Source organism: Rhamphochromis longiceps, linkage group LG17 (genome assembly GCF_057381845.1).
Source record: "Rhamphochromis longiceps isolate RC_006_pf linkage group LG17, R_longiceps_female_GT1.1, whole genome shotgun sequence".
NCBI lineage: Eukaryota > Metazoa > Chordata > Actinopteri > Cichliformes > Cichlidae > Rhamphochromis > Rhamphochromis longiceps.
This window is the reverse complement of record NC_140573.1, coordinates 10675700-10688320: the sequence shown is the minus strand read 5'-3', so window position 1 is coordinate 10688320 and position 12621 is coordinate 10675700. Positions and strand designations below refer to the sequence as shown.

Genomic DNA, 12621 nt, shown 5'->3' with positions numbered 1-12621 from the left:
CCTCGCTCACCATCCAAGTCAATCACAGAGCTCTGATCCTGCCATGCTCATCCACAAACCTGGATAAACATCAAAACTCTCCTCTCCACTCGGTCTCTGTCTCTCTCCTCACCTCTCTCTCTCTCTGCTAATCAGATGCCAGGCTCAGTCACTTTGTCAGAAGACACGCCAACATGCTCTCAGTGTGGACCGCTGCTATCTCTGTGTGTTTGTGCCAGGCTTAAATCTTCCTGATTCTCCTGTTGCCTTGACGCCTCTCTACCCTGGTGACCATGGCTTACCCCTCACCACACACACAAATACCAGTCAGTAAGCGTGAGCATAAATGTGTGTGTTTTGCATGTTTTACAGCAGTTACTGTGTGTTTGTTTGTTTTTTAAGGGAATGCTTCAGTTAGATTTCCAAATGTGTCAATGTACAGTCAGACTGAAAACAAGGTATAAGATAAGTTGAAGATAGCAAGTTATAGCATGTAATATGTACATGAATTAGAAAGCTTATCAGACAACAGCGAGAGACGGCATTAGTTAAAAAGGAATATAAGGCATGAAAGTATTCAGTTGTCTTAAATTCAATGTCTTTAGTTCATTTCCACCATAAATTTAAACCATCCCCTAAAATCTTTCATCACCCTGAAGATGAGAATGACGAAGAACATGTTGCTAGCTGGCCTGCTCATTAAGCTTCATCTGTAGAGCTGCAGTAAATATTAAATAATAATTACTTTGAATGAAACATAGGATAGAAAGAAGACTTCAGAGTGGCTGTACATGTATTGTCAGAGCTGTGAAAATATGAAATATCGTGCAGTTGTGCAGTCAGCAGGTTCCTAATCATTCTTTTAGAAATGCTTGTAACGGTGAACTGCATGGCTAGGTGCTTATTGTTACACACCAATGATGATGAGAATAAAAACACTTGAACTCAAAGATTAGAAGTGTGGCCCACGTTTGTGCACGATCTGCACTGTCAAAATGCTATCCACTATATTAGCATAATGAGCATGCCAAGTGCAATTAAAGCCTAAAACATTCAGTTTTTACAGAGTGCTAACCAATATACTGAGTTTACGCTGCATATTAAAATCAAGCCATTAGTGGCAGTTGTTGAGGTCTGTGTTGCTGTGACATGCAGTTTGCAGTTATTGTCTGGGGGATATTGGAGAGATTTAATGCGTAACTATACAGCAAGTATTATGGGTGTCTGTGCCTTGTTGCATCCTTCCAAGGCACACTGGGAGAGTTTCTAAATTAAAGTGTGGATTAGAGTCTCTTATTTTGAAAATTGGTATGCCATTCTTGCATCTGATTTTCTGCCATGCAGCCATGCCCAGTATATTTCAGGAGGTTAGTCTATGGAAAGGGGAAGATGCAGGGCCTTGAAAATAATAATTATGCCTGGAATTGAAAGCCGTGTGGCCACAAACTTGAAGTGATGCCATATTGTTTACATCAGCACATTTGGACTGTGTTTGAACAACGTTCACTGTTCATTTTGAGCTGACATAAAGCACATTTCTTTGCTGTTAAATTTTATTTAATATGGTTTGAAAATTCTCAAACTTATCTTGCAAATATATTGTGAAAGCATGAAACAAAGGTAGAACCCATAAATAGAAATAGAATTTTAGGTTCATATTGCAAACATAGAATAGGGTACAAAACAGGCCCAAAATCTTTAAAGAGATTCAGCATATTTTACTGGACTAATATTAAAATTGGCAAACCGCAAACAATTGTTGTCGCAACAGTGCAAAAACAGACATCTTAGGTTAGAACAATGAAAGCTTCATATAGCCTTGAACATATACATATGATCGAGGCTATGCATGGAAATTGTCAGAGAAGTTGTAGTCATGTCCTTTGTCGCACTTTCTAAATACTTCACAGTATTTAAGGTCAACACTTGAGATCGAGAGGCTCAGCGTGTGACCGAGGAACAAAAGCAAAGTGTCAACAGTTAGTGTCCTCACATGTGTAGAAATACAAATGCGTATATGTATCTGCGTGAGTGTGTGTGCGTGCAGGCACGTGTGAAGGTATCATCCTGGCTCGGTAGCAGCTAGCTACCGGCTAAATGACTCTCCACACTTCATTAGCAGAGATGAGGTGAGCTGCTCATCTCCTCATTGTTAGCTAGCGCTAAGCTGCAGTAATCCCAAACAAAGGGCCAGGGCCTCGCAGCAGCCGGCGTGGATTAGAGAGATTCATTCTCATTCAAATTGGCCTGTAAACAAAACCAGCGGTGGCTGGGAGTGAGATGAGAGTGGAGAGAGGAGAGAGATGAGTGTATGATGGAGTGAGCGTGAAGCATCTTATATGTATACATCTGTAATATAGCTGCAGTTTGTGTGTGTGTGTGTGTGTGTATGTGTGCGATATTACAGACAAATCTGTATTTTGCGTCTGTGAATATTTCAGTGTACAAAAGAGGCCAAGAAATTGTTGGAGTTTGAACTGGAGCCCATTGTGCATGCAAAGTGTGGAGAGCTTATTTTCTTAGTTCCCTTGACTGGTGTTCTTGCCATGCACTCATGTTGATTTGTACAGGTGAGGGAATGTCAATATGAGACGTTTGAAGTTAAGCCAATACACGGGAAGTCAGGTGTATTTCCGGTCTGTTCCCAAAAGCAATCATAAATCAGATTTAAACCAAGAGCACAGGTAAATTTCAATAATGGTGAGTGGTCTTATAGCACCTTTTACACTTCCCAGTATAAGAGAGTGCTTAACTGTATTTGTCACACACTCACCATGTGAGGTCCCTGCTGTTATCGGCCTTACTTCCCTCCTTTGCCTGAGCCTAATAACACACAGTGTGTATTTTTTGCCTACTTTTAATGAAGCTTTAATAAACTTCAGATTGCAATAGTCATTTGAGATGTGGCTCCACTTTTGGTTGGCTGGTGCAACCTACACCTTTAGCATTTTAGCATGAAGATGTCATGGACATTTTGACACATGGAGACAGACCAGGATTCATCTCTTTCCCCTTGTTGGGTTTTGTAATGCACAAGACATAATCTCAGTGTTTGTTTAAGAGTGGTGTCGTTGACATATATGCACTGAATTTACATTGACTGATATTAGAGCTTATATCAGTATGTATTGTACCTGCTTTAGTGTGACTGGATTTTCTGTTAACTTCAATCCTCTGGCTCTCCATGAGGCAGATGGCCCTAAAGCAGATTCCTATGATTTTATTTTCAGCTCCTTTCAGCATGCTGAAGTACATTTTTAACTGCAACTCAAACCATGGGAGTTGTCCTTTCACTCTGCCTGCTAATCTGACTTGATCACTAATAATCGTCAATCAGCTCAAGTTATTTCAAAGTAAAGTGTCCTTCCTCTGGCTTGATCCGTGACTGATGTTTGGGTTAGATTATCTTTTAGCTTAATGGTGAACTGCAGTCCCACCAGACGCCCTGACATATCAGATCAGCTGCATTTCCTGACACGCATCAATTTTTGCAAACGCCAATTTTGGCTGGGTGTGATCATTATTAGCTGTCAATCAAGCAAACTAGTTGGTTATTATAAAATCATAATTTTAATATGATGCCAGTAACTGAATATCTTACTTCACTTTTCCTCAGGCATTTGAATTTGATGCTTCTAATTTATGATATCGGTCATGTAGTCCTGTAATTCAAATGACGTTTGAGCATTTGTAACCAGCTGTTGTGGTTTGTTTAACATGATGAAGCCTTTAAGTTGTGCAAGTTAGCAATAAAAACATTATGAAAACTATCCATAAACACTAAATGAGCTAAAATGCCATTTTAATCATCATCCAGATAATTTGTAGTGGTGACAGCATTCACTTGTGCAGCCAGGCAAATGTCATGTTTAATCTGAAATCTAACCCTGTTTGGGTTTGTCATTCCTACACAGTGACATTTAACTGCTCGTTTAATTGGAGTTTTTATGTCATGCTGATCTCGGTATGTAGAGATGTAATCCACAGATAGCTTGTTCTAAATTCAGAGTGGTGTTGGTTTTTGTCAGGTCAGGCCATCCCCTGCACACAGATGCTTCTTTAATTCAGGAAAAGACGAACCACAGCAATTAAAAAGAACACAAAGAAATCTTAGATTATCTTTATCTCATTTTGCTGTTTGACATACTTGATCAACTTGACTTTGATCACTGTTATAAATAAATGTTATAAATATCTCTATCTATCTATCTATCTATCTATCTATCTATCTATCTATCTATCTATCTATCTATCTATCTATCTATCTATATATATATATATATATATATATATATATATATATATGCATTATATATCGTGCTCCTTGGTGCAGACGGATTGCAACATGATGAAAATCTGTCTGCTTTTAGACAGCAAATATTTGCAAAGCTTTGTCATTCTGTCTGAGAGTGATTGCCATCACTCCAAGTGTAACCACGATTGTTTGGAGACAGGTTCCCTCACTACATGGCGACCTGTACAATCTCCTTGCAAACAAAAGTGGTCACCCAGAGGTTGAGCATGCAACACCCTCAACCCCTGGGAGACATGTTGGCCACTGTTTCAGTCGGTGTCAGGGAACAACAAAATTAAATGCAGCCAACTTTTTTTTTTTACAAGAATGTGGTAGTCTTATTTTTGCATTGGTGTGATTGAGCCTTAACTTGTGTTGAAGAACAGGAAAGAAACTTATAAAGGGGAAATGGTGGACAGTGGGAAGAAAGCTAAAAAACTGGACTGGCACATTATTAAAATGGATAGTAATGATAGCTCACACCAAAGTCCTTTTAGAGGCAAAACTCACAACTTAGTCACCAGCTTGGGTAATCCTAGGCTCATTTGAGCAGTTATCCACTTGTTAAGTGATGATGTAAGAACCCTGGGTCCAAATTACACTGTTTTTATTAAGGTTCTGTTTTTAACATGTTTTAATGCTTTTGTATCTTGTTCTATTTAATCTGCACAAAAAGTCAGTGATCACTGTCGGTCTCTATCGGTTTTTATTACACTATTCATCGACAGCATGTTTTAAAGCTCAGTTTTTAAAACTTTACGGTGTAACTACAGCCCAGCCCATGCAGCAGTATATTAATGACTAACCTTGCATTGTAAATAGATTATCTCAGTTGTTCTCCCGATTGAAGTTCAGTCCGTTTACAGCATCCTACCATGCAATTGCATTTGTCCCTAACCATCGGAAACCCTCATGTGGGTGGAAAAAACATTAGTGTTCATCCTCCAGCTTCACTGTGCTAATGTGTTTACATTATGCTAACCCTAGCTGTGGCGCTAGCAACGACGTAGCACATCATTATATACCAGCTAGTCCAACTTCAGTAACCCCACAAACGTCACTGCTGTTTAGTTTTCTGTCTGCATTTATGTCGAAAGTGATATCAGAGGTGTACATTTAAATTTTTCAGAAATCCTTCAGTCAGAACATGGAATATCATCTTTAGATGGAAAGTAGCGAGCTAACTCCCTGCTAACGTCAAACTAAAACATATCATTTTATTAAAGATTTCATTTTAGACAGTTTATAACTCACCGTGATGCCGCAGTGTTTGTTTGACTTTGGGACCAGAAGCGGAGTTTGGATGTTGACTTAATGATGTCAGACTTAAAGAGTGGATTGGGTAGTTAAGCGTCATCTAAATGAACTCTAATAATGCCAGTAACTAGGGCATGGAAACTATATAGACTCACCCATCTGTACAGTTTAGAAATTGTGACTTAAAATACAAAACAAGGTTTAAGAAACTTTTTTAACTGAAAGTTGACTTTTGAATATCGTCTTTGCTATGTAAGAATTCTCCAACAGGTATTATAATTCAGGTTTTTGTGAGTGTTTCCCTCGTATAATGAAACCATTTCTATGTTTTGCCTTCTTAGGGGTGTTTGTAATTTCTTCAGTGAAGTATTGTAATATAGCATAGACGATTGTTTTTCAGTGCATAGTTATTGCAGAATCATTGTCATGTCATGTCATGCACTCTGTCATTATCACCTCCATTTTCTGGATTAGCTTCTTGGCCATAGTTGGAACAACATTTCCAGTGTTTTCTACATCAGTGAAAGAGCCAGTGGGAGGCGAAAAATGAGCTTGGTGGTTTTGTTCAGAACAGTGATAATCATATAGGATAGTCTGTGACTGTAGAGAAACAAAACATGATCAGAATGAATAAACAGCAACGTTTCGGAAGTGAGTTTACAGCTGTACAAACTTGAGGCTAAGCTCAGCCTGCACAGCAGTGATTAGTGTTAATGCTAACACTGGTATGGTAATATGTTAGAGTGCGTAACTTATTCTAATAGTTTTGTTGCATTTTTAATTAGCTCCAAACAACCAGAGATTTAACATAAAGTCATTGGTTTGCACTGCTAGATCATGACTTTAAGAATCTAACTAGTGTTTTGGTTATCTTGTTTGACATCTGTTGCAATGCTTTTATTTATGTTAGAATGTTTACCTGTATGCACCCTGTTAAAGAAAAAATCTCAAATGAAGGTATTTGTTAATTAGCAGAGAATTATAGATTTTTAAAAAGTCTGTGACTCTCCAAAGTTATTATTATTCTTAGAATAGATATAATTGTGTTACATTTATTAAAATTGGCTGAAAGATATTTCATTCAAAACTGTGAGTGCAAACTGTCTTTCATGGTGGTTTAAGAGGAAGAGTCAGTTAATTACTAAATATCTAGAATACATCGTCTTAGAAACGACGATTTAGTGTTAAGAAGTCATTTCCTTGCTACCTCGAAGATATTAGCTGTCCAGTACTTTGACATGAACTCACTGACTCTAAACCTTTTATGCAGCTACAGAAGGCATTTTAACACCATCGCCATCCAGGTAACAAGGAAATGATGTCCTTCACAGACCTTCCTGATTGGCTGCTAGCTAGCTCAAAATTTCAACCCACTACCTGAAAAGCTGTTTTTTTCAAATTTTTGACTTATTAACTCAAAATTTTTTGTTATGGAAGCCTTTTTTTCCTTTCAGTGGGGGAAACGAGCTTCCACTGAGACTGCATTAATGCTGACACAGTCCTGTAACATGAACTATAGCTAAAGAGCGTGGTGGCCTACAAAAGGACGCTCTTTGTGCTTCTGTGTTTAAACAGTTTGTGTTGCATTCTTCATTAATGAGATGCCACTATATTGTGTTGCTCAGCAAATATCTGACAGCTGTGTCCGTATGTGTTCCTGCCTGCCTACTGAACAAACAGCTGCAGGACTGACCAGCCACCTCCCTTCTTCTGGCGGTCAGCATTTTAGTATCTTCAAAGCTTTAATCCTCAAACTCCACAGCTTCGTGCCCTGCGCTTCTCAAAGTCCGACCATGTCCACATTGTGGCAGATAACTTTTAAAATGCTGTCCGCATATGGAAATTTATGTCCACTCTAGCATTTTCAGACCTCTTCTTCTTATTCTTCTTTTTTTTTTTTATTTCTTTTTTGAAAAGTTGTCTGTCCACTCTCAAACTTGAAAGCAACATCAAAGCTGGGCATTACATCATGCGGAGGAGCGGGACAGCCACAGGCCGGTTACTCTGCAGAGTCTGCTGCAGAAACCTTCAATCACCTTCTGTTCTCTGGCACCACAGAGGTGGATTTGTCATTCAAAATGCTGTGCAATAGATGAGTGTGGTTCTTTTAAGAGACCCAACTGTAACGTGAGGCTTTGTGACATCGTTAATAAACAAGTGTGGGAGCGCCTTTTTTAGTAACGAGAGAGATGTTGTTTCTAACTCGTCTCTTTTTACGTGCCTTGCTGATTTCACAAAATGTAACAATTTCAATGTTTTTAACTGTTTGTTTAGTAAAATTGAGGATTTTGCTATTTTTGGCATGCTTCTTCGTGTCTGGTGATGTCGCCACAGCCGACAGCTCTTTTGCTGAAGTTGGTTCAATCTGTCGAGCCCCGTCAAATTCTACTTTCAACTTCTTGTGCTTTCTTTCGGTCAATTTCAGGTAAACATGAAAGTGTTAAAATGGCATCATCATATAAAGAGATTTATAGCAAAGGAGGCTTAGATTTGCCTTTGAATGTGGCGTAAATTGCCTTGCTGATACCTTTTGAGGTTATAAGTATCATGGCATGATACTCGATGATGAGAGGCAGGAAGGAGAATGGCTTAAACTGAGAAAAAAAAAGACTTGAACTCGTAATACTGAACGTAGTTTAGGTAGTCCTGAAAACATTGCGCAGTGACCCATGATCCTCAAAAAAAAAAAGGAGAAAAAAAAAGCCTTCCAGCGATGTTACTATTTCTTCTCAAGGACGAGTTTATTGGTGCTAATGAATGGGTATTTGTGCTGTAATGTTTGTGTTTGTAGCGTGATTGACAGCTGGTTGGCCACGTCTCCTTCATCCAGGGCCTTCCCTTTTCACTGATTACTGTGTCAGTGTGTCTGCATCACACAGACACAAACACACACATGTTATGCAGACACATGAGGGGCTGGGGGTTGGGGGCAGCACCGTGGTTCTCCCATTAGGCCGAGCTGGAAAAAAACCCAACAAAACACACACAAACAAAACAGCACCACATACGCGCTCATGCATATTGAAATGCAGGCATGTATGTGTAATATGCATCTGATTGAATGTCTTTGAGAGCATAAATATGTGTCTGTGTGTGGCCGTTTGCTTTGTGTATGTTAATGGTCAGCCTCAAGGTAAAATGCATTAGTATTCAGTGATGATGCTGGTCGTTCTAAAAAGCTCTCATGGTGCCAGTGAACTCTCCCGCTCTCTCTGTCTCTCGCTCTCTCTGGTTCCAGTTTTTCAAACATGCTATCATATTCTCCGGCCCCTGTGGATGGGTTTATAATTAAAAGTGCTCCAGCTCTTCTAATATGAGTGGTATGGCTGTGATTTAGACTACATGGCACAGACTGATCAGATAAAGCCAGAGAGTTGAGCTTCGTTGCAGCTAAGCTTATTCACACTGAGAGCGCTGATCCCCTCTCGCTTTCTCTCCGCCATGTTTTCCTCTTTAAATCTTGCTCTTGTGCTTTTCTCTTCTTTTTTCCTCTCTCTCTCTGGATGCCTTTTAGGCCTTTGCTCCTATTGGTCATCACTTTGTGTTTGGTTTTTCTTTTACACCTTTTGAGTAAAACTCCACCTCTTTTTATACCTAAATGCAGATGTAATTGTGTTACGAGCTCAGTGACGCGCAGACAGTGTTTGCGGTGCATGCACACTAGGTGCATTTCAGATTTTCTGATGCTTGAGTTTCTGTCTTTTCAAGCAAAGTTCTAGAGAATCGCTTAGCCTGTGTGCAAGTGATTTTACGAGGGCATAAAAATGCTACTGGGTTATTGTTTTCAAATAAAAGACACACAAAATGAAAGTAACTAGGTATTTATTTCTTTAAAATAAGAATACAAATGAGTTCATGCAGAACCTGTTGTTAAACAAACCCCCACCCCCACCCACTTCCTGTCACAGCTGATCGTAGATTCAACAAGCACACTAACTGTGTGCACACATTGCGTTTCTACTTTGGAGAGAAACTCATTTAGTTCATACAAATGTAAAAAAAGGAAAAAAGTTTGAGCTCTTGCTTTTGAAATTAAGGCATTTGAAGAAGATGGTGCTTGTAGCAAAACAGTCCTGCTTCACAGTGAAAGAATACCAGCAGACTGAGAAAAGCTTGTGCTGATGACACCAAACTTTCCAAATGCTCTCATCTTGTTTGTTATTATCAGCCTTAATAGCATTTTTCTCATCTTATGAACTGATGAATGAATGAACTTTGTCAGGAGGCATGAGTGAAGCCTTCTTCTTAATCCATTATTCACTGATGTCATTGATAAGTACATATCATATGTGTGTGTGTGTGTGTGTGTGTGTGTGTGTGTGTGTGTGTGTGTGTGTGTGTGTGTGTGTGTGTGTGTGTGTGTGTGTTGGGGGGCTGATTCGGTGAGTTTGAAATGTGATTCTCTCCTTGCATCTCCTTCTCACCTTTTCATCCCTCTATACCCCTCATCCCCTCTCTGCCCTTCTCTCCATCCTGCCATTCATGCCCCCTCTCCTCTCCTTTGCAATCTTCTCCAGCTGCCCCCACCCTCACCCTCCAACCCTGTGTGACAGACAGGGTGTCCTCACCTTGTAACGATCAGTGACATCCAATATGTTTGGCTTGGGGATCATCCCCTGTGTGTCCATTGTGCGTTGTGTTAAACGCTTTATTGATTAGCCATGAGTTAATTACGAATTACATCAAGACTGTGTGTGTGTGTGTGTGTGTGTGTGTGTGTGTGTGTGTGTGTGTGTGTGTGTGTGTGTGTGTGTGTGTGGGTGGGTGGGTGGGTGTGTGTGCAGGGGGTCTTGCACACTTCTGCAAGAACCATCCTATAGGCCTATAGGCAAGCATCTCAACATTACCATGTTACATGAGTCACCCCCGCCCCTTTTCCCATTAACACCCATGCATTTATGACATTTCCCAGTTATAGTTATAAGCACTTTAAGGTCATGCAATATTATTATTATTTATTTATCTTTGCTCTGTGATTGTGTAGTGAGAAGTGAGAAGGGTTTGCTGCTATTTTGCACCCTGGACACTTAATTGTGTGGAGTCCAGAAGTTGACACACCCTGTGCAAAATCCACAGCAGACCTCTGGAAGCTAATGTATTCTGGATTTAAGCTCCATTGTAAAAAAAAAAAAAGAAAAAAGAAAAAAAAAAGGAACATGCACCTGACCTGCTCTGCTGCAGCTCTGCAACACAGCCCCTCACATCTGACTTCTGCCAGTTATAATCCAGTTATCATAATAATAATAATAATAATAATAATAATAATAATAATAATAATAATAATAATATCTTTGCAATCTGCAACTGCAAGCACTTTTTCCAGCCTTTTCCCCCCTCCTTTTTATCCCGTGTCAGTTTCTCTTTGACATTGCCGTGTACTTTGCAAAAAGAAAAAAAAAGAAGAAGAAGAAGGAAAAAAGGAGCGAAAAAAAATCTTTATCAAATCCCCATTCTGAGGCTTTCAATAAGGCAGGCCATTACCTCACTGGCGCTTTTGTTCGGCCTATACAAGAGAGAACAAAATGGTTATTCAGGAGGACGCTTTAGATTTTTATTGTGGGCTCGCTATTCACAAAGAGCACCGTTATTGTATTAAAAAGAACCATCTGTGGCAGAAACAATGGCTTCAAATTATCTGTGAATACCCAGTGAACAAAATATAAAGCTTTTTCCTGCTCATTATGTGGGCTAAGCTAGGGGGTGGAAGATAGGAGAGGAGAGGCACAGACTTTGCTATAACTGACTTTTGTTGTTCTTGCTTGCATTCTTCTCCTTTTTAAATCGGCCCCCTTTTCACATTGTGTGTCGCCATAAACGGCTTTTTCTTGTTGCAGGGCTAGCGGAGAGGAGACAGCGGAGAGCTCCAGACAGACGACGGGGCTGCACGCCGGGATCTGCACGCCGACAATCGCGCACCGAAAGCGCACGGACTACCAGGTGTTGGTGGTTGGTGGCTCGGGTCGGGGGGGATACGAACGGAAAGTGCGGGCTGGGTGCCGGCGACTGGAGCTCTGCCCCGGACAGGCTGAGGCTCCATCAGCGGTGGGAGAGATAGACACGAAGGAGGCTGAGCGACATGGCAACTTGTTTAATTTCTGCCAATCAAGACGAGAGGAAGACAACTCCCAAACTGGCAGTAAGTTGGAGTGCGGCGGAGTGGAGAAGCCCTGTGCGTGTTGGTGTGTGCGTGTGCGTGTGTGTGTCAGTGTGTGTGTGTGTATAAAACAGTGTTGTGGAATGACACTGCCTGGAATCATGAGCTTGACTGACTGTCTGTGTTGTTGTCGGCCGGTTTGGTTTTCGTGTAGCTCAAAAATCATTTACATTTAAAAATTATTTAAATTGATTTAGCTTGATAAAAATATAAAAACACATTCTAATTTTTTATTTTAAAAACTCACGAGTATCATAGTATTTGCTCTGAGCTGTGTTCCAAACCAACCCCGGCTTATTGTTGTTACTTACAGGCTTAATTTACGCGCCTCTGTGCTTACTGTATTCGGACCGCCATAAATTTACAGTAAATCCACGTTTACATTTTACTTACATTTCACATTTTCTTACATTGTATCTTCTTTTTTTCATAATTCCTCGATGTCTTTTATGTTTAATGACATCAGTTCAGTTTTGCAATGTCTTTAAACTTTAGAAGCTTGACCATATAATCGAATTTATTTAATTCACTTTGACATTTTTAGTTCTGTCATTTAAAAAATCAACAGCAAATCGTGTTTAAATATTTAACCTGCTTGATTTTATATATATATATATATATATATATATATATATATATATATATATATATATATATATATATATATATATATATATATGTATATATATATATGTATATATATATATATATATATGTGTGTGTGTGTGTGTGTGTGTGTGTGTGTGTGTGTGTGTGTGTGTGTGTGTGTGTGTAAAACAATCTCTTCATGTATTTTGTATTATTCGCGTTATTAATTATGGTGAAGATTCTGCTTAGATTATTTCTTGTTTGCTTCTTTAGCCCTTGTGGCAAAAAACAAAAAGCAAAAACAAAAAAAAGAAGTTTATTTCACCTGAAACAACAAATGTGGTTTTTA

At 39.4% G+C, this 12621-nt stretch overlaps 1 protein-coding gene across 12 annotated transcripts in view; it reads left to right on the top strand.

Annotated features, from left to right (window-relative positions):
- LOC146649315 (uncharacterized) overlaps positions 1-12621 on the top strand; it is a 90366-nt gene that overhangs the window by 33150 nt on the left and 44595 nt on the right. For all 12 annotated transcript variants that reach the window (XM_085385860.1, XM_085385855.1, XM_085385856.1 and 9 more), the window contains exon 2: positions 11365-11666. In XM_085385860.1, coding sequence (XP_085241986.1) covers positions 11365-11666 — 302 coding nt within the window. The remainder of the gene's footprint in view (positions 1-11364; positions 11667-12621) is intronic.